Genomic DNA, 22,814 nt, shown 5'->3' with positions numbered 1-22,814 from the left:
ACCAAGGCCATTCCAAGGTTCAGAGGATGACAAAAGAGCACAATGGCACAGGGACACTGTATACTGTTGCCTCATGGTAGAAAGTCGAACAGTCATGGGATGGCCACAGGGCGCAAATGAATGGGGTCAATGGCCTGTAGTCAGCTTAGGAAAAAGGGGAAAGGTCGCAGCTTGCACCACAGGGAGCAGGGGTTGAACAGCCCACCATCAAAGCATGTGACAGCCTGGAACTTATTTAAAATGACAGGCTACAATGCTGTACATCAGTTTATGTCAACCTGGTGCTCTCCAGATGTTCAGAACTACAACTCACATCAGCCGAAACCAGCACTGCCTTGAATGCCGTATATTCTATGCCCTTGCCTATATTTTATTCCCCGTTACTTCTCTTCCTTCACTGGAAGAACAAGAGTTCATAAATACTCTAATTACAGTTTAGGAAGGTATGGACCATTTTTTCTTTAATATTCCATACCTTCATAAACTCTGTAAGAGCTGCTAGCTACCTTGTGGTGGCTCAAAAGTTATTCTGGAAGATGGATAACTGGAATACAGTCACATGACACCACATGAAAACATCACCTTTTTATTTATACATGCAGAATACAAGCTGTTTTTAAAGCAACCATCACAAAAAAAGAGAACATGCAGAAGGCTGTTGCTTGGCATGTCCAACACCGAAAGGGGAATGTATGTGGAGTAGCTCCAATGAGGCAGACAGCTGGTCTCCAGCAAACCAGAGATCTGTCTGCCATCCAACACGTGTCTGTTGACAGCAGAAAAACCTTGCGTACTGCTAGTTTTAGACACCAGCATTGTTTGTATGGATCAAGTCATCTTAGTTATAACAAGAGTAGAGCAGGTCAACCTTTTTAAAGTAACTGATCACTTAACAGACCCTTCCTATTCCTAAATATTGGTTATGTAAAGCCAAATCACCAGCAGTATTGCAACAGGAAGGATAAGGAAGTCATTCTGAAGGGCAAAAACCTCTAATATCTGGGGCAAATATGCACAATTGAAGCTCTGAAATGGGTACATCAGCGCCTGGCAGAAACAGCTGAGTGACAGATCCTAGTGGAACAACATGTAGGGCTGATATACCAGATTCTGATGTGGCCTAAACAGTTTGATACTCCTACTCTCCATCCATAAGCCTAAACACAGATGCAAAATCAATCTATCCCTTTTGTCTCCAAGCTTCTGAATGTAACACCTGAAATACTATGGTAGCTTTAGAGGTTATAGAAAGTTCTGACAAGCAGATACATGGGTGCTTTGTGAAGCTGCTTCTCGTGCTTTCATTTTAATGTCTAATGGGAACTTTCTTGAATGAAGTGCTTATCACTCCAACACGAGCTATTCCTTGGGGACAATGGTGCAAGTGCAACAAGCATGAGAAACCCGTGGATCAAATCTGTCAGTAGTTTTTCTTGCAATGTCTGAAAATGCTCAGTATTGTTGCACTGAATTAGAAGTCTGCAGGAGGTGTTTTGTTTGTAGATGGAAGGCTGCAGGGAGACTTTCAGCTCTGATTTCAAGAGCAGGAGCTGGGAGAGTAGAGGATGACGAAGGCTGAGTGTCTCTCATGCTACTTAAATTATATTTTAAATGATACTCCCTAGACACTAAGCAAGAACCAACCAAAGGACAATCTGATTCTATCCCTTTCCCCTTCACTCCTTCCTCACCCTGAAATATTCTTCCCTGTGCAAAGGTAAAATGGGCCTTAGGTGATTGATACTGCTGTTGAAAATCCAGAAGCGTAAGCAGTGTGCTACATGGATTAACCAGTACAGCTCTTTTAACACAGAAAGTTCACTCTGAGGTGATATGAGCAATCCCAAGGCTGGGTGAAACGTCTATACTGTCTTGCTGATTTATTTTCATTTATATTTTATCCTAATGAGTTTAGGGGAGGGGAGAAGAAAATGAGGACAACCATATCAGTTGAATTTTGCTTTTGAGAAATCCATTTCTGGATGCTGTTCCATGAACCTGTAAATATGAGAGAAGCACACATTAGTTGAAAAAGCTAGGAAAGAAGGATCAGCAAGGCAATGTTATGAGTACTTGAAAATCAGTATTGACCATGTACCTACTCTGAGTTTCAGGTGCCAGGTAAAAATGAGTTAACTTAAAAAATCAGGATTGTGTTGCTGCTTTCAGCATTTACATAGCGATGTTTGTTTTTGTATTATTGTAACTATTTGTTTTATTACTGTGGAATTTCCAAAAGAAATCATTTGAAAATAATAATAATAATAATAATAATAATAAGTTGCGTTACTGAAATAAATGCACTTTTCGACGATATTCTAATTTTCCGAGTTTCACCTGTATTTATAGCTCTTGTATGCTACTGTACACTCAGGGGTTTCAAGACACTTTATAAGAGTTACAGTTTTGGTTGACAGATGCTTTTTTTGTGAAAAAATTGCATTGTTTTTATTATGGTCTAGATGCCTTGTGTTTTATTGGTTGGTGTTTTTTAACATTGGGGGTTTGGGGAGTTGCTGTGGGGACAATTTACCAATACAAGCAGAGCAGAAATAGCTTAAATAGTATGCAGAGAGACAGAAGTACAAACATGACAGCGCTTTCTTTAGGACAGAGATGGTCAACTGATTGGTTCAGAGACGAGATGTGGCTCTTGAAACAATATTATCTACCCCCTTGGTGGCCCTACCAAGAAAGCATCACTCTGAAAACAGTTCCCACACTTTGATGTTACCCCTTTTGGTTGATGCATATAGTGCCATGTTTGAGTACATGTGCGGTGTTAGGTATGATGCCCTCACTGCTACATGATGTCAACTTCAGTATGGAGTCTAACCAGCTGGCTCAGGGAAAAGGCCCACCTAGTCCAGCATTCCATTTTCACAGTGGCCAACCAAATGCCAATAAGCAGCCCATAAGCAGGACTGCAGCACAACATTGTTTTCCCTACTTGTGATTCTCAGCAACTAGTATATATACTTGTCAAAGGGTCCGTTTTGTGAAGGAAAACACACCACTGGCCCCTGGGCCATCATCTGAAAAATAAAGCAGCCTCTTAAATGCAGGCAGCTGTCATACTGGTTATTAAGGTCATTAAGCTATTGTAGGACCACCCTGTCTTGGAACGTCACAGGTGACCCTGATATCATAGTGACTCTGTACTGACTGTAGCCTATGATGCTGCATCAAGTCTCCCATTAGCAGTATCAGTAAAATTGGCCCATAACGACGCACTACAGTTGTAAATGAAGAATGACAAATTAATCTAACGTGCCCTTGGGAACTATTAGCTTCAGTTCAGACACGTAGCACCTGGCTTATAGAAATGAGTTTTCAAATCTATGCAAACATCATTTCTGTTTGTGCAATAAGAACACCATGGACTGAAGGGGAACCTTGGAGAAAAACATGTTTAAAAGTCAGGCTTGAGATCTTTCTGGAAGATTTGCTCTGACTTGGGTCTCTTTTACCACCAAAACCATGCCAGGAATACTACACAGAAGTATTCAATCTTTTATGCAGCACTTAGCTCATGACTTTGTTTATTTTGGTGACATATCTGTTCTTTATATTTTTGCAATTCTCCAGTTACAAATGAAAGAAAGAATATAAACACATTAACATTCAAACAAAGAGAAAATGTGGTGGTGGTGAAACAATATATGGAAGGGGACTGAAGGGAAAAGTGGGTTAAGGTGCATCAAGTACATGAAAGATGCAGATGAACGACGATTCTGCAAGTTAGATCTTTATACATTGCCCAATTTATGGGATGAAGTTTAAAGCATTGCCTTAAAGTCACTCCACTGGACTTGTTGTCTGGCAAAACAGGCAGGTAGCTGGGTGGTCTGTGCTACTGAGCAACAGCAAAGGGATTGTATGCTTCCAAGTTAACAGGTTCTATACATTTGTCACCTGGCAAGTCATTTTGGACTGGCAATCTTAAAACTGTATGGACTGTATTTGTCCAGTAGCCACAGGCAGCAAAAGACCGTGCATGGGTGACTGAGCATCCAGCAAAGCAACCAGGTAGGCTGCCAGAGGATAAAAATCATTGCCCAGCACAGAAACGTAGTAGGATGCCCATCTCTCATTTGCTAGCCACCAGCCGGCTAGTAACTTCTGTGGGCTTATTTACAAGGCTGCTACAAATCCATTCTCTCACAACCTGTTTGCTTATTTTACTATTAAATGTACATTTAATGTGCTATGTTGGGTAAGAAAGAGGACACCTTTACTAGATGAAGAACTGCACATGGTCTACTAGTGTATTTGGGGGTTGTTTGGCCCAAAGTCAATGAGCTCAGATGTGAAGCAGCTAAACTATTATTTAAATCAGCCTCCTTACCATTATAGCCAGTAGCAGCAGCAAAGGAAAAATGGGATTCATGGTGGAAATATTGGGAAAGATCCTGTTTTTGGCTTGGACATATATTTGAGGAAAGTGGAAATTCTTAGCTCATCAGCAACACTAAAGACTTCTTCTGAAGCATTGAACGAAGCTCTACTGGTAACAGAAGCAGATGCTGCTGCATTTGATGCTTGTCAATATTAAGACAATGCATAGCACCTAGGTTCTACTCAGAGTAGACCCACTGAAATTTATAGCTCTTAGCTGGTCATACCCATTAATTTCTGTGGAACCATTCTGAGGCTATGGATGCTGCTACTGTGATCAGCCTCTTGGTCTGGCTTTGAAGCACACGGCAATTACAATCACACAGCATGTAATTGTGCCAAGCAGAGATGGTACTGCTAGGTAGGTAGCTGTGTGCCCTGTAGTTACCCTCTTTCCAACCCAGAGAGCAGGAAGCATCACCCTGCATGGCCTTAACAGGATAATTACAGAAGCATATAGGCAACCTCTGCCAAACAGGGCAATAAAGCTATAAATGAATGTCTAGTGATCCATCTATTGCTGGGGTGAAAGAGATTAGGCAATCTGGCTCTGAGGCACAAGGAAATTATAGTTACACACCATGTAATTGATAAAAGCCGAGATGGTACTGCCAGGTCATTTGTTCCTGGACAGTGCCCTGCCCCTGGACCTAGAGCTGAACTAGAGTTAAAGGTGAGCCATTTCTCACCAACAAGGACTTCTTGCATTCATTGGCCACCAAGATGTGGGTTGGTTTGTGATGCTGTTGACTATATGGTTATTTTACTGATTTCGAATTTTAAACTATCAAGGGCACAGGTAATTTGGTGGTACAGCAATGCACAAATGCACAGATATCTGTGCTCAGAGAGCGACCCTTTATACTTTCCCCTCATATTCCCCATGAGACACAGAAACTGGTCTTACTCACTTTTTCAGGATGTCCTGCTTCTTCTGCTCATCAGATGTGGGGAGGCCCATTGATTTCTGCCGCTGGTCATACATCATTTTCTCTACCATGCTGCGGGTTTCACTGTCCAGATCTGATAACTGGTTGCAATGGGAACAAAGCAATGTGGTTTCACCATGGTGTTGGGAATCATTGAGATTCATGCCCCAGCCCGTTCCTTCTAGCACTTTTTAGCTACTGCCTTCCTGGCAGCAGTGCATACCAAGGATCCCTACGTCACGGGCTGAGCAGCCAGAACCACTGCTGGCAGCAGCATATAAAAGGAGAAACCTGTGCCTCTTTAGGGAAGCACACCAACCTCTGAGAACCACAGGATTGTGTGTAATTACTTTGTGTTCTGAGTTCACCCACTGAAGATGGCACAAAAGTCTTGGCAATTTTTGAACCAAGGAAAGGTATTCATTGTGGGAAATACATTGGGAAAGGACAGTAGTAGGGCATCTGCTTTCTATGCAGAAGTTCAATCCATGGAATTTCTAGGAAGGGCTAGGGAAGACCCCTGTCTGAGACCCTGGGGAGCTGCTGCCAATCAGTACAGACAATACTGAGCTTCCTCTGTTCTGACCCAGCGAACACTATCAAATGATGAACTCTCTAGATCAGACATCCCCAAACTGCGGCCCTCCAGATGTTTTGGCCTACAACTTCCATGATCCCTAGCTATCAGGACCAGTAGTCAGGGTTGATGGGAATTGTAGTCCAAAACATCTGGAGGGCCAAAGTTTGGGGATGCCTGCTCTAGTTGAATAGTATATGTGCTTGTTCCATGAAACAACAAGCTGTACTCATCCTTTTAAATAAAAAATTAAGAGCATGAAATGAGCCCTGTTGGATCAGACCAAAGGCTTATCTAGTCCAACATCCTGCTTCTTACAGTGGCCAACCAGATGCCTGTTAAAAGCCCACAAGCAGGGCATGACCACAACTGAGCAGGAAAAGCACTCACTTTTGAGTTCTCTGGGTTAATTTTCTTGGTGTTAATCTCTGGGTCTGTTTGGACTAACTTGTTCCACCATTCCATCTTGTTGATCTAAAAGAAATAGGATTGCAGAATTAATTCTTTTCACAACCAGCGTATTAGTTGAAACAAAAAAAAAAATCCTTCCAGTAGCACCTTAGAGACCAACTAAGTTTGTTATTGGTATGAGCTTTCGTGTGCATGCACACCCCTCTTCAAGTTTTCAGTCTAGGGCAAGGGTCAGCAAACTTTTTCAGCAGGGGGCCGGTCCACTGTCCCTCAGACATGGGGGGGGGCGGACTGTCTTTTTTGGGGGGGGGAAATGAATGAATTCCTATGCCCCACAAATAACCCAGAGATGCATTTTAAATAAAAGCACACATTCTACTCATGTAAAAGCACGCTGATTCCTGGACTGTCCGCAAGCCGGATTTAAAAGGTGATTGGGCCGGATTTGGCTCCCGGGCCTTAGTTTGCCTACCCATGGTCTAGGGCAGGCACCGGTAGATCACTGGATGTCTGTGGTAGATCACTGCTAGATCACTGGCTCCCCTAAAAAAAGCTCACCCAAAATTTCCTCCTCCCTAAAAAAAGGCTGAACAACTATGATCTGAAGCCCTAAAAATGGGCCTCCCTCCCTCCTAAAAGAAGCTCAACAAGTTTGACCTGAACCCCCGCAAAGGAGGTAGATCACTGCTAGTTTTTAACCCTGTGAGTAGATCACAATCTCTTGGGAGTTGGCCACCCCTGGTCTATGGCAACCCAAATTAATTTACAACCAAAAAGGCAGTAAAGCCAAGAGGAAACAGAAACAGATTTTTTAAAATCACACACTTCTAAAAGGCTGCAGATAGTTTAAGACCAAAAGCCTAATTATAGAGGAAAGTTTTTGCCTAGTGCTAAAATATATATAACTAGCTGGCCCGGCCACGCGTTGCTGTGGGTCATCCCTGTGATTCCCCCCACCCTGTCCCGATCCATGACGTATCCCACCCCTCCTCCCTCCTGGCTCATTCCTGTGTTTCGGTAGGACACCCTTCCCTGTTTTCCCCGGGGAGTGTTGCCCCCTCCCCCCTGTATCTCCATACATTGGCCCCTGCGCACGCATCATGAACATTTTTATATATTTAGATTAAAAATATTTTTGAAATAAGAACATGAGAAGCAGAAGTTATTATTGTTTAATTTTATTTTTGGGGTTGTCATTTATTTTGGTGGGTATTGTATGATTTGCTAGAGCACTACTTTAATAATCCCGACCGGGGAGGGGGGATCAAATAGCGAAGACCCACAGCCCCGTAGCAACAGAAGGCGAGTTCCGAAGCACCCAAGCTGTCTGCTTCCATAAAAAACCCAGGAAGTGGCAAAGGGAAGGTAGGAGATTGTAAATTGGGGGGGGGGTTGGCCGCTGCAAATATCCGAGGACTTAAATTGGGGAGAGAAAGTGCATGGTTGTTTTTTTAAAGACGCAGAGGCTTGCAATCAGTCATAGTATAAAGCGTAGGTTAAAAGGGGCATGACTGCCCTTACTTAAAATGGCCGCCGGAGCCTCGCATGTGACACAACGCCCGCTAAATTTTAAAGTAAAAATCCCTTGCCGTGCCCCCAAGTGCATTGCTGTGGGTTATTCCCCGCCCCCCCCCGGCCTAGTAGGGACCTGGCAGGGGCCTACATAAAACAAAGGCCGTGCTGCGGCCTGCGATCCATGCGCTTGCCCTCTCCCCCCCGGGCCTAGTGGAGGCCTGGCAGGGGCCTACATAAAACAAAGGCCGTGCTGCGACCTGCGATCTGGGCGCTCACGCTTTCCCCCCACCTGGGTCTAGTGGGGGCCTAGCAGCCTGGCAGGGCCTAGGGGTCTGATAATGGCTGCCTTGGTGGTTTCAGTTGCTTGGTTGATGATGTCATTATTTGGTTTGTGGGTGTGGTGTAGATTACACAGGAAGGGAGGAAATCCACTTGAGGGCGCTGTTTTACTTGGTGGAAAAGCAGGTGTCTACCTGTGCAGGTGTGATATTTGAGGGATTCCCCCCCCCCTGCAAACACTCGGGGAGTGGCATGGATCGTTGTGTCCAAATTTCAGGACGATTGGTCAAGCGGTTACGGAGAAAAGTGAAGCACACACTTTCACCATTTTTACATTTTTATATATATAGATGATGGTGCCAGGCAAACCTCCCTGATGAGAGCATCCCACAGAAAAGAGTACCTTCTATGAAAAGCAGGGGGTGAGGGAGGGGACGTGGGATAGAAAGGGAGGTGACCAAAGATTTTCAGATACTGTAACATCCTGGCCTTGTGGCTCACTGTGGCATGGTAGCCCATTTGATTTGGATGATCAGACAAAACAAAAAGTAGTATTCAGATTGCCAGCTCAGTTTTTGTAGCTCCTCTCTTCAACTGAACGGAACAAGCAGCACATTCAAGAATTTACAACTCTACCAAAATTAGGAATGAACATGGCCTGAATCTTTTGCTGTTACCTTCTCCAAATGCACAGTGACTATTTTCCCATCCTCAATCAGCCATGAACTCTCTTCCACCTTCACCTCGTTATACAAGTCTTCATCAATCACAGGTGGGTGGCCCTTCAGTCCCACCTTCAGGTGCCGTCTCTGTATGTCGACCAACATATCCTTACCCTTCAGCCTGAAGTTGACTTTAAATGGTACGGCCAGCTAGACAGGAGAGGGAGCAAGAGGGAGCATTGAATCCACACATATAAACCTCTGGTACGGACAATTTGTTAACCGTTACTTGCAGCCATCTATTCTGCCACAGATCCTATATCAGGTCTCCAAGTTTTTTCTCTCTGGAACTGATTCTGTGTCCCAAACTAGTATGGTCTGAAACAGTCATCAATTAACAAGACTGAGACCCAGGAAGACCAACTCCCAATATTATTCACCTCCTGTCTGTATTCCCCCTCTTAACAATCAATGCAGGACAGACTTGTCTTTTTATGACTCATTCATCATTTAGTTTATCACCTACCGTAGTTAAAACATCTCATGTTCTTAAAAAAAACAAACCTATACTTACATCCAGTTCAGAGAGGGTCTGTGTCCACCTGTAGTTTGGAAGGTCTGCCCCATTCCCAGAGTTTGGTTTAAGCTTGCCTTTGTCCTTCTCATCTTCTTCCTCCTCATCTGTATCCTAGACAAAACACAGCAAAAAGTAAAAATACTTCTTAGTATTCAACTTTTAGCAAGCCAAATTCATGTAGACTTTTTCCTGCCTGTTGCATCTTCTGTATAATTGGTGGTTCAGAGATTCTGCATGAACCTTCTTGATTATCTTGCTCATGAATCTGTTTTTTAATAGTTCTCAGGCCTCAACTCCTATGTGGGTTCTTAGAAACAAAGCAATCCAGAGGTTCTCCAGTGTTCACATGTATAAGCCCTAGAATTCTATTCTGGTAAACATATTGTGTGAGCATCCACCACCAAAAACCATCTTAAACCAATGTAGGTTTAAGATGGGAACCGGTATCTGTTCACAAGTTTCAAAAACCTCTGAGAATACATTACCTGTTTGCTGGACTCAGAAGATTCCACTGGATTCTCAGCAGGCTTGGAAGGGATACCTTGGGCCTCATTTTCCTTCTTCTCTTTTTTCTGTTTTAGAAGATAACAGCTGAGATCTACAAACTTTTGTGAAATGTTACTTACTGTTAATAGCAGTAGCACCCTGCCCCTTTGTTAGTTCAAAGCAGCTAGGGGGGAGGGCTTTTTGCTACTTCAAAGCATTGTAAGGAGTTGTGATGATTTTACCATGTGGAACATTGTGGGGAATTTCTAGATACAGAATGTATAAAGGTCTGGGAAGTGCTATGGCTTAGAACATAAGCAAAGAGGAAGAACTGATTGGAGATATTCTAAGGCAGTATCAAAATAATTCTATAGGAGTTGATGCTTTCGTGGTTGGTTGAATGCAGTCTTCAATCAAATGGAAAGCCACTGATAACCAATCAAGCCAGACATAAGCAATATACTTGTTCTTCCCTTACAGTGAAGATCCAGATACAACAAATGGGATTCACACCTGGTCAATTTCCAGTTGCAACCTTTCTGCCTCCTCTTCAGTCAGTTCTTTAATCCTTGGCTCACTTTCTTCCTGTTTTTCTTCTTTGGCAAGTTTTGCAGCACGCTCTGCTTTCTCCCGCTTTTCTGCCTCTTGACGGGCCTTCTTCTCTTTCTGTGCTTTCAGAGCCAGCTTGTTGTGGCGACTGAATGTCTCTGTGATTAACTGGGGGGACAGAATAAATCCTGTGAAAAACTAGTTACGAAGCAGCATTCTGTAGTAGATAAAATAGCTTTATCTTTCTCTGTGGTCTAACGAGGCTGGCTCTTCTATCAAAGGAAGGTACTGCTTAGTATCAATTCCACCCCACCCCTCCAATATGATACATTTGGTGATAAAGGGGATCAGGATTACTTTCATATCACTTTCAAGTTCTATTATCAGCCAATATATTATGGGGCCGGACACATGATGTGACCACCATTAGCTATAGAAAGGCTATTAATTAAATAATTAATTAAATTTCTAGACCACCCTTCATTACAAGATCTCAGGGAGGTTCACAGAATAAAATACAAGATAAAATACAATAAAATAATTAAAACAATAACAACAAAACAATAACCCCCCCACAGACACATTTAAAAGGCTGTAGAATATTAATCTGCCAAAGGCCTGACTAAAGAGGAATGTTTTCGTCTGATGCCTAAAAATATATACAATGGTACCTTGGTTTAAGAACAGCTTAGTTTATGAACAACTTGGATTAAGAACGCTGCAAACCCAGAAGTAGGTGTTTTGGTTTGTGAACTTTGCCTTGGAAGCAGAACATGTTCTGCTTCCTGTTGAATGTAAATTGAGTCCCCCGTTGCTATGGGAAAGCACACCTTGGTTTAAGAATGCTTTGGTTTAAGAACAGACTTCCGGAACAGATAAACCAAGGTACCACTGTACTGAAGAAGCCAGGCAAACCTCCCTGGGGAGAGCATTCCACAAAGGGGGAGCCACTACAGAAAAGGAGGCACATGAATAAAGGCCTCAGAAGATGGATGCGGAGTCCGGGACAATTTGCATGGGGAGAGGCAGTCTCAAGTACTGCGGTTTTGAGATTCCTATCAACTAGGGAGCTTTTCTTCCATCAGGACTCAAACAAGTGTGAGAAGTTAAAAACAGGTACTTGCAGTAACTTATCGGCCCTTTTCCCAAGAGCCCAGAGTTGGAATGACAGGAATACCTTTACCCAGAATTCAGGGAAGAGAGAGAGAGGTGGGGAGAGGAGAGAGACTGAAGGTCAGGGCTCTAATATGTTTGCTGCAAGAGGTGATGTTGTCATCTGACTGCGTAACAGACTGAATTTTAAGGATTCCTGCTCCTGGGTGACCTTCACAGCTGCTGCAGTAACTAAAGGCCATGAACAGAAGCACTGAAATTGGAACACATGATCCAGCGTGCCCTTTGGACAGTGACATGTTGAAGACTTGTGCCTACTGAAAAAAACAGATTAAAATATTGTGTCTCATATTTTTTAAAAATAGAAGCAATCTTTAGATAGTGTGTAACTTAGATATGAATCGAGAAATCTCTGGTTCCATCCATAATATGCATAATATGGAATCTGACTTGTTAGCATAGACTCTGGTAGCTGTAACTGAATTGTAGGTTTCTACTGACCCACCCCCTCTCATTTTATCAACTTTTTAAAAAGCAGAAAAGCATTCCTCTGTAACATGAATTCCTGTTTCCATGTCCCTAACACCTATTGTTTCACAATGTCCACTGGCTTCCTGCATTCTTCAGAATTCCGCCAGGTAAAGAAAAATCCAAACTCTTAAATCCCTCAACTTTTCCCCACTTTAAATATTAATACCCCCCCCCCAACATATGCAACACAGAAGAAAACCTTGTTGCAATAATCCCACTTCCACTTCTTATATTGACTTGAGAAACAGGCTTTGACTGAACTTCTAAGGACAAAGGAAATGGCCTGACATGGAAAATATTTCAGAGAATAGAAGGGTGCATCCTTGGCAACCTGTAGCGTTAATGATGCATAGAGGGATGCATTATCTCACTTCTTATACAAGGCCTCATTTAAGACCTCAGTGGTTTAAAAAAAACCCTCCACATTTCTATGTAGATTGATTTTATTTAATCTAATTCCTAGGTTTTTTTGGGGGGGGAATACAGATTTCTCTGAAGTTCTTACATCCACTGGAAGAATAAGAAAGAGTTGTGAAATTCTAAAAGTAGGCTATGTCATATGCTTCCCCTCCTAAAATTAGCAAAGGAACTAAATAAACACATAGCATCTAAGATCACCAGCAGCATTTCTCACATTGTTAAGCAAACTTTTCTATTGGGGGTGGGGGCAAAGCTACCACTGCAGAAGTGGACTTTAGGGCTTTTCTAGGAGTGAACAAACAGAGCAAGCTGGAATTATTGATCCGTTGGTGTCTGTTAGCGTTAACTCAGTATGTCTCAGCATGCTTGCTTTTGAAGCTAGCCTTTGTTCTAACAGCAGCCAAAAAAATCACAACCAAACAACCTCTCCTCTCTCCAAAAAGGTTGTTAGTAGTGTCATCTGCAGATGTGTATGTGTTTCTGGCCTTTGACAACTGAGACATGTGTTTATTGGGGCGCACCTTATTCCTGTGACAGCTCTGCTGTGACTCTTTTTAATTCTGAATTTTAAATTGCTGCAACCCTCCCTGGGACCTGATGGTGAAGGGCTGGTGAAGGGCGGGTAGGAAACCCAGCTAGATGGGTAGGGTATAAGTAATAAATTATTATTATATTATTATAAATTTAACAACTGATAAACAGGATACCTTCTCAGCAGCACCCTCTTCTCCTCCTACAAAGAAATCAGTCTTGCGCCTCAAGAAGCTGAAAAAGGTGTTCACAAGCTGTAAGGAAAGAATATGATACGTTTTCAAGAACTTGTTCCAAACTCCACAATGAGAAATATGCTCTTTTAAAATTCAATGTCTCTTACAAGTGATCTGATTTGTAACAGAGCTCCCAAAGTTTCAGTAGCAATGCAATATATATTAATGGCTGCTAATAGTATTTCACTATCAAACTTTGCTTTCATGATGTCAAAATGCTAAATGTCTTCTTATATACCTTTCTGTTCCTTTAGGTTATACATAATAGGAACTGAAGCTCTCAAAGAGGATGTGCAAAAACAAAAAATGGAAAGGGAGAAGTTGGCTAGTTGGACAAACTATTTTGTTTTTAATTCATTCCCCCCCCCCCACAATAAGTATATAATATGGACTGCCACTGCAAGATGATGTGATGGCCACAAACATAGTCAGTTTTTAAAGAGGATTTGGCAAATTCATGGAGCAAAGGCCTGTCACTATTTGCCATGATGATAGCTAAATGGAAGCTCCATATTTCGTAACAGCAGGAAACCCATCACCCTCCAACTATTGCCGGATACCAATCCCCATCAACCCCAGAAGCAAATCACGTTACTCAACTGCAGTGTGATTTGCTTTATTACCAAGCCCAACAACCCAGAAGATGGAAAACAACTGTTTGGCTCAAAAATCAATAATTATCTAGAAGCTAGTAGTTCAAATACTTTGGCCACCTCATGAGAAGAGAAGAATCCTTGGAAAAGACCCTGATGTTGGGAAAGATTGAGGGCACTAGGAGAAGGGGACGACAGAGGACAAGATGGTTGGACAGTGTTCTCGAAGCTACGAACATGAGTTTGACCAAACTACGGGGGGCAGTGGAAGACAGGAGTGCCTGGCGTGCTATGGTCCATGGGGTCACGAAGAGTCGGACACGACTAAACGACTAAACAACAACAGTAGTTCAAAAACATTTAGATAAGTCTATGGTCACAGTTCCTAAGGGCTTCAATAGGGTAAGGTCCGTGTAACCTAGGAACCAGCAGCAAGGCAGATGCCACTTAGGTGCTTACAAGCAGAAAGTGAAAAAGGATTTCTCTCCAGCATCAAGTATTCCCACACTGGCTCTATAGAGCAGAGATGTGAAGCCAGTATCCCTAGATGTTACAGGACTAACATTGCCACCACCTCTGGCTGCTGGAATTGATGGAAGCTGGCATTGCAATAGTTGACGGATCATGGGTTCCCCACCCATACTAAATATGGCGCTTCCATTTACCTATCATGGCTACAAGTAACATACCTTTGCTCCATGAATTTGTCAAATCCTCCTTAAAACTATCTAAGCTTGTGACCATCACCCTATAAATTTATTTTGGAAAACAGTTCTTTTTACCAGTCCTGCACCTACTATTAGCCAACTTTATTAGATGACCATGAGTTTTAATATTATAAGGGGAAACTGTTTCTATAGAGGTCAATATAAATGAAACTGGATACTTTTGCATTATGAAACTTAAGTGTAATTCAATGATGTCTGTACATGTGATCTTAACACCTTTTCCTGACTGTTTATGGCACACTTAGATCAACATTTTATGTATCCTCGATTGGCAATAGAAGTTGGATTCTTATCAAGAAATGGATTTTTAGGGTCTATGCTGTTGTCTTTCATTAAAACACAGGAATTTCCTCCTATGTCATAAATCAGCATAACATAATACTGAAGGGCGGTCTTATGCCAAAGGCCTACTGTGTTGTCTAAACAGGTACTTTCTACATTGCACAGAAGCACATACAGGCATCCCCACACTTATGTAGGGAATACTTTCTGGACCTCTGCACATATATGTGAAATCACGTAAAGTGGGGAGCATCCTCTAAATGCCTATTTCCCCCTGCTCTCCAGCATTCTCTCCAGTCCAGACCATAACATCTAAAGTTGAAGCTCTGGGGCCAGCTGGAGGCTGTGCAGAAAAGCAGCTGTCAGGCAGGGAAGCTGAGCAGCCTAAACAAAGCCCAGCTGTGCCTCCAGTCTCTGCAGGGCATCCTCAGCTCTCACTGGCATCCTCTTTGGGCTCCAGGGAGGGTCTCCTCACAAGCCACAAGGACTCTCCAGCTCTCTCCTGCCATTTCCTGGTAGGATTAAAGGTATTTATTTATTTCCTGGCACTGCGCCTATATGCAGTTGCTGATGAGTAGAATGCACTAAGAGGTGTGTGCGCGCCTGTATTTTGAAGGTACCATTTCAAAGTTTTTCATTGAGCTTCTTGACCTCTCCCAAAATCTAATGCAAGGCATTCACACATTTCCATTATGTCAAGCAACAAACTGAGTACTATGCTGGCTATCAATGCATCTCCTAGAGACTGGATACTGGTTAGATGAACCATGAATTTGACCTAGAAGAAATAATAAAACAGTGTCAGAACATAGTGGGTTAAAGTAATTGGGCAAAAAAATCTACGAGATGTTGTCTCCCTTTCCACCCCCCTGCAGCCCCCTCACCACATGTGTCCAAAATAATTGATCCAGAGGTTCCCCCACTCCTCTGGGGCATATTTGGAGGAGGTGTGGGGAGATGCAGGGAAGGGAAAGAGGAAGGTGCAAGTCATCCACTTGGGTGGCCATCAGTTGCATTTCATGGCAGGTATTTTTAACATGCGGGTAACAGCTGTCGCCTGCTGCTCTTCACCAGCAAACGGTATTCGGAGAGAAGGAAAATCATGAGGGGGAGGGGAAAAGGCGGCTAGGCTAGCGAGGGGGTTCGCGAAAGAGAGACTCCAGGAAGGGAGACCGTTAAACGGCGAACTCGAATGAAGCGCCTCCCTTCCTGCCCTCCATCTTACCTCCCGGACGCCGCCTTGGTGCTGCTGGGCCATCGCGAGCAACATGCCGTCGAAGCGCTCCTCGCTATCCGTCCCATCCTCCCCGCTGGCCCCCATCGCCCGCTAAGCCGCTTCGCACTTATTTCAGCTTCGACCGCAGACGCTTCGGCCTCGCTCCTCTGTTACCAGCACGCTCTGTCAGCGGCGCCCCCGGAAGCGGAAACAGCGCGCACTCGCCGAACCCGTTCCTCGGCAGGCTTCTGGCCAACCGCCGGCTTCTCTGCGTTAACTGGCAATCGTCCCGTCCAATCAGCGATGATGAAAGGGAAGGTCAGGGAACGACCCGTTGGTGGTGGTGTTGGGCTCCGTTTGGCGTCCGTTTCCGTGGTTACCGGATTCAGATGTGCGCGAAGGACGACGGGAAGCTCTAGAAAGCTCTCGCTGATGCCTGGCGCGCGCGGAGTCTAAAGCGCCCACGTCGGTCGCACCGGGGCTTGGTGTTTATTTATGGCTTGAAATGACGATTTAAGGCGGGAGCTCTGCACTCGCTTACCTTGGGAGTTCACCCCATTGAACTCAGCAAGCCCAAAGGGGCTAAGCCTTGCTTGCATACGTTTTATCTGTTTATTAAAGTTGCATCTTGACGTTGCTGCAAGAAACCCAGAGTGCCGTCACAACAACTCTGCGAGGTATTTTAAGTGGAGATTTAACTGGCCCTGGCTCGAGGTCGCCTACTGGATTTCTTGACACTGCAGATTTTAATCCAGGGCTGCTCACAGCATCATGCAACAAACGTTAAACGTGCTTTGAGTCTGATGTCCTCCAGTTCTTCAGTTTCAGAATTCCTGAATATTGTATCTTAAAAAGCAACAGGGAGGTAATTAAGTAATGTGTCCTTTTCAAAAAGGTGGTGGTAGGAGAAATGTACAACTGAAGTGAAAATAACTATGCCCATCCTGGCAACCACCAACACCACCTAGTGAGTTTATAGTAAATGAAAGATTTAAACTGGGTCCCCCTGGTTTATAGCTCAGTCTCTTAGCCGCCATGCTATGCCATAAATTAATGCATACAATAAATGTACTTCAGAACAATCTTATTCATACTTGCTCAGAAATGAGCCCTAAAGACAAGGTGTTTAGGAGTGCAGACTATTTGCATCTTCATCTCATGAGCTAAGTCAGGACTAGGGAACCTGACCTGTGGCCCTCCAGATGTTTGTTGCACTACAACTCCCACCTTCAGTGACTATGGGTCATGGTGTCTGGGGCTGATGGGAACTGGAGTCCAACAATATCTGGAGGGCCAGATACTGTTTTCCATTTTTGTTCTAGATGGAAAGACATGGAGTGCTAGGAATCCACATCTTTCCTGGCTCTCTCCAGTCTTGTGATTTTGCTTTATTTCAGCATTAGCATTCAGGGTCTCCTTTGATCTTCAAAGCAGGATAAAAGCAATCCATCTGGGGAAGTCCACCTAAAGCCTTTCCTATGGAGCAATCAACAATGCAGGAAATTGCACAAGGCAAGGTCATCAGAGAGAAACACCTGTTCCGCAGACTTCAGGGGTTAAAGTCCATAGATTTAGGCCTAAAGCCAACTTTAGTTCACAAGCGGTTATTCCCATTTGTAAAAGTTAGAAAATATATGCAATTAAAAAAGTTGCTAAGAAATGTACAGCCTGAATCAAACATGTTTACATCCAAGTCTAGTACATTCACCTCAACTGTTTTACCATGAAATTTCCCTGGTTATGCCTGTCCCCAGTAAACCATTGTCCCTCTTGAGCTCCTATTTCCGCCTTTTAGATCGTGTCTTTAAAAATCTAATACCACTAAAGCACACTCAAAGCACATTCTTTCACTCAAAGAATTCTGAGTTGGTCTCTATGGTGCCAATGGACAAATTTTTAATTTCTTTTGACTGTGTCAGACCAGCACAGCTACCTACCTGAATCAAAAGAATTCTGGGCACTTTAAGGGCTGAAGGGAATTGTAATTCTGTGAGCAGTAAACTACAGTTCTCATGATTCTTTGTGTAAAGCCATGTGCTTTAAGTAAAAGTAGGGTGCATACACAGTCGAAGTGTGTGTGTTGTGTGTTATTTCCACAGCACCTTCGGAGTTTGCCAGTCAACATTGAAAATGACATTGTATACATCTTGGGTTCACTTGGAGGTTTAAAAACTGGAAGAAACATATAAACAGCTAACCAAAATGATCAGGGGGGCCTAGAGAAACTCCCTTGTGAATAAAGCTTATTGCTTTTTAGCTGGTTGAGGGCAGGAGAACATGATAGAGGTGCATTCCATTGTGGAGAGGCTTTCGCTCTCAAGACTAGAACTCAGGCTAACCCAATGAAGCTGAATTGTGGGAGACTCTGAATAGACAAAAAGTTGTTGTTCTTCATACAGAATAAGTAGGGTTGCCAGATTCAATAGAGGACAGGACTTCTGTCCCTTTAATTGCCCTGCTCTCTTTTGAGTCTGGAAACCTTAAAGAGAAACCAGCAGACCCTTTGTTTAATTTCCAAGCAAAGGGTCTGCTGGTTTCTCTTTAAGGTTTCCAGACTCAAAAGAGAGCAGGGCAATTAAGGGACAGAAGTCCTGTCCTCTATTGAGTCTGGAAACCCTAAGTATAGGGCATAGTTTAACTATGGAACTTGCTGCCAGAAGATGTAGTGATGACCATGGAAAACTTTGAAAGGGAATGAGACATACTCATGGAGGGCAAGGTGAGGAGTGCCTACTAGTCATCATGATGGTTATGTATTGTTATACACCACCCCAATCTCCACAGCAGTGTGAGATTCCAGGGGTTCCAGGCAGTTACTCAGGGTTCGTGTGTTTGCTTTTGGACAAGGAGGCACAGCAGAGACTGTGGTGTCTTTAGGATATATGGTTTATTTACACACATATATACAGCCTGAGCCTACGATGGAGCATTCACACCCCCAAGAGCTTCTGGCTTCTCCCATAGCCACAACAGTCTCAGACTAAAGCAAATGTTGCTCTCTGACTCCCTCTCCAGCCCACTGCTTACTATTGGTGTTGTATAACTCATAACTGCAATCCTAAACACTAACCTAACACTGGCATTGCCTTTTAAACTAACTCTCCGTTGAGGGAGGGAGGGAGCCAACCTATTAGTACATGCGATTTGTCCTTGATCCTTTGTGTTGCCCAAACTATCACCTCAAAAGGAAATAAGCCTGACTAAATTAGCTCATAATACTTGTTGATTCCCTATGATTAAAGAGATATCTTGATACACAGCCCAATACACACAGGTCTTGATTAGATTCTAAAATACGGGAGTCTGACACACAGTTTTAACACACAGGCCTTAATTAAATTCTAACACTAGCTTGATTCGGAACTTAAGGTGTCTTGCACCAACAACTCATAACAATATTACTGGTATATTCAGGTCAGCATAGAATCCCTCAGTGTACCAGTTGCTGGGGAACATGAGTGAGGAGAGTGCTGTTGTACTCAAGCCCTGATTGTGGACTTACATAGCCTTTTGGTTGGCCACTGAGAACAACATCCAGTAGAGCTCTTAAGTTCCTTCCCTTAGGAAAGTTTGCTGCTGCTCACCATTCAATCCTATTACTTAGAAGCTTTATTTAACCTAATTAGATTTATTATTTCCTTATGTTGGCACAGGTTTGCCCTGCACGCCTCTCACCTGTGCTGCAGGAAAACAAGGCTGTTGAAGTAGTCATAGCCATTGCTCAGCCTATGATTTACCACAGCACAAACACAGGCAGGTCTCACTTTGCTTTTCCTGATACAAGGCCACCGTGGCAGACAGCCACAGATGCAGTGCTGTCATCGAAGACCAAAATGTTCAGGAACCGCGGCCTTGGCCGGGCTTAGCGCAAACAGCCTGCCATGTTCTGCAGCTATGAAAACAAACAGGCATGATGGGAATGGACTTTAGCCCTGTGTCGAGAGTGCTCCTTTTGCTTGAGCTGAAGTTGGCTGGGTCAGGTGGCAATGGTGTAGTTTTCTAGGCACAGGAATGGGAAAAATCCAACTGGGGGACAAACAGATAATGTTGACCTAGCATTCAGTTCAGGTAGAAATTCCCCGCCTGTGCATATCTAGATAGGGGTTAGAAATACAGGCTGTTTTTCTGTTGGCACCAGAATTACACATTACAGAGGACACTGCCCTGTAAGCAAGGTTTTTGCCATTACCAGGTCAAAATGCGTCAGCTGGACCCTGATTCCACTGACTAAAGTGCATCAGGTGAAGGCTAGGACTGTCCTTTCCTCATGATAGCTAAATAAAACATATCGTCTGCAGAACAAAGTCCCCTACGTCTAGGGCATCTCTTCAAGTGGTGACTCCTGTAGACACCCGAGGCCCTCTAGTATGGTGACAGCTCATGTCTGTCAAAAAAGAGGAAACACGACCGATAAAATGGCAAAAGACTTTGATTTGCATGTGGTGATTTACACATACGGATACCAATGTAGAGATAATTACTACAATTTAAATAGAAAAGCAACACATCTCATCCATGTGGGGAAGACTGTGCCCATGTGATCTGTGTCTGTGTCCAGGTGCTTCTAACTTGGGTGGGCATCTTCAAACCCCCACCAGCTCCTGTATTTGAATTATTTATATTTCCATATATATATTTCTTTACAGTACTTATCAACAGCTATTAGCCATGATAGATATGTTCTCCCTCCACTGTTGGGGGCAGTATGGCTCTGAATGCAAGTGGCTGGAAACCACAAGTGTGCTCAGGTCCTCCTGAGCTTCCCATAGCCATGTGGTTGGCCACTATGGAAACAGGATGTCAGGCCGTTTTTACTGTTGAGCTTTCTCTAGCCTTGCTAGCCTATGACTTCCAAGGCCAGAGAGTAGAACGGATTATTTTCCAGTTTTCTTCCTTACAAGAATCCTTTTAAAATAATGTGCAGGATCCGCAGCAAAATGTTGCAGTAATGAATGTTGCTGTTCAGGATTCCAGCCGCTTCACTGCTTTCACACAGTATCTCCATAGCTGCCAAGTTTTCCCTTTTCTCGCGAGGAAGCCTATTCAGCATAAGGGAAAATCCCTTAAAAAAAGGGATAACTTGGCAGCTATGGTATCTCACAAGTTATCCAACTTCCACCCTGTAGTCCAGTCAGCATTTCATGCCCTCTTAGACCTCATAGGGCTGTTTAGGCCCCACTCCGTGCCCTGCCAGGGTTCCTTTCTCCTCATTCTTATTTTATTTTAATATTTCTGCAACTTTTGGAATTCCCCCAGGGCTACCGAGAGTGTAGGTGTCATTGATTTGGCTCCATGAACAACAGCACTCACACTCTGAACATTAGGGATAGATGGATTATCATATTCCTTATCATTATTCCTTACCCACTTTTCTACATACTGTTGAAAGCAGCTTATGCAGAATGGTTTGCAAAATGCAATTAAAACCCCCAAATAACATGTCACTCAGTGAATTGGCAGCAATAAAACATGGGAGTAGCAATTGTAATAAAAAACCATATCAGCCCTGATCATAAAACTGAACGGGCAGTTGCCAGAAAATTCCTAAAAGAGCAGAAAAGTTAAACATTAAAAGCCTATCCAAATAAAAATGGCTTCAATCATTGCTTAAACACAAAATGGAGAGGGAGAATCTCTGTGGCAATTCGGAGTAGGGATAGGCAAAAATGTCAGTTTTGGCTACTGATTTTTCCAGTCATCAGTTCTCCACATTTCCGCATCAGTTTGCAAATGGTCTTTTAAAAAAAATCCCCATGAAATTTCACCAGCATTTTATTGTAAATTTCTCATAATACAGTACACAATTTCTTATGCTGTTTTGCCTAAGACACACACTTTTGCAAAGCCGTTCCCCCTTCTGTATAAATGCACACTTTACTCTAGTGTATACACTTTTTTGCATTTTGGCTGGAGAACTGCATTGCAGAATTCAGAGCAAATATTGAAGGATGATTGTATTTCAGTACAAGATGGATGGTGGTGAATTATTATATTTATTGACACACTGCCTTTTTCTCTTACAAGGCGGATTACAAATAAAAATAAGAACTGCTAAAAACACAGAAAAACAATAATTTAAAAACAACATGAATAGAATTTATAACTACAGACATATATAAGGAGGGACAAACAAGGAGGGAACCAGTCAAGTTTCTCTAGTAGCCAATGGAGCTGTTACAGCAAGGGAATGACATAAGTAAGCCCTCTTTCAGTGAAGCCGCCTGCCATTTGTAAACCACTTGGAAGTTTGTTTGTGTGTTCACTTTACAATCAAGCTGTATACACATTTTATAAAACAAATCAATAGCGAATCACTGAACTTGTTGACAAATGAGATTCAAAAAGAACTGTTTGGAAAGCAACTCCAAAAAATACTTCTTGTTCTGCGAATTTAACCCAAGGTCAAGATTTTGTTCTTTTGCAGCATTAAGGCAATGTGCGAATTATTATGTCAACTCTGGGGGAAAAAACTTATTTTTGTTGCTGCTGCAAAATTCATTTCTACAGTAGTAGATGTATCCTGCAATTCCTTCTTCTAGCACTGCATCCTTGATCGTCAAGAATTTGAACTGACTGTTTTGAAGCGATGCCTATCTTCCACACTAGCCAGATGTTTGAAATTCCCCAGCCAGTTTATCGTGGTGATGCTGCCACCCTCTGGGAAAGAAAAGTGGAGCATGCGTTATGGCTGTACTAAGAACATAAGAATGCAAGAAGAGCCAAAGGCCAACATATGAAGTGCCTGCTGGATCAGACCAATGATCCACCTAGATCCGCCAAC

General features: G+C 43.1%; 1 protein-coding gene across 1 annotated transcript; it reads right to left on the bottom strand.

The window, feature by feature from the left end:
* Nucleotides 1-570: 570 nt before the first annotated feature.
* Nucleotides 571-16,251, bottom strand: NUDC (nuclear distribution C, dynein complex regulator). Its single transcript, XM_035118939.2, has 9 exons — nt 16,043-16,251; nt 13,155-13,232; nt 10,348-10,551; nt 9,834-9,920; nt 9,346-9,459; nt 8,787-8,981; nt 6,295-6,378; nt 5,310-5,428; nt 571-1,998 (listed from the first exon to the last, which is right to left on the bottom strand). Exons 1-9 carry the CDS (start codon nt 16,136-16,138, stop codon nt 1,947-1,949), a joined length of 1,029 nt encoding a protein of 342 aa, XP_034974830.1. The 5' UTR covers nt 16,139-16,251; the 3' UTR covers nt 571-1,946.
* Nucleotides 16,252-22,814: the final 6,563 nt, after the last annotated feature.

Source organism: Zootoca vivipara, chromosome 6 (genome assembly GCF_963506605.1).
Source record: "Zootoca vivipara chromosome 6, rZooViv1.1, whole genome shotgun sequence".
NCBI lineage: Eukaryota > Metazoa > Chordata > Lepidosauria > Squamata > Lacertidae > Zootoca > Zootoca vivipara.
The sequence above is the reverse complement of the archived record's forward strand: the minus strand, read 5'-3'. Positions and strand labels throughout refer to the sequence as shown.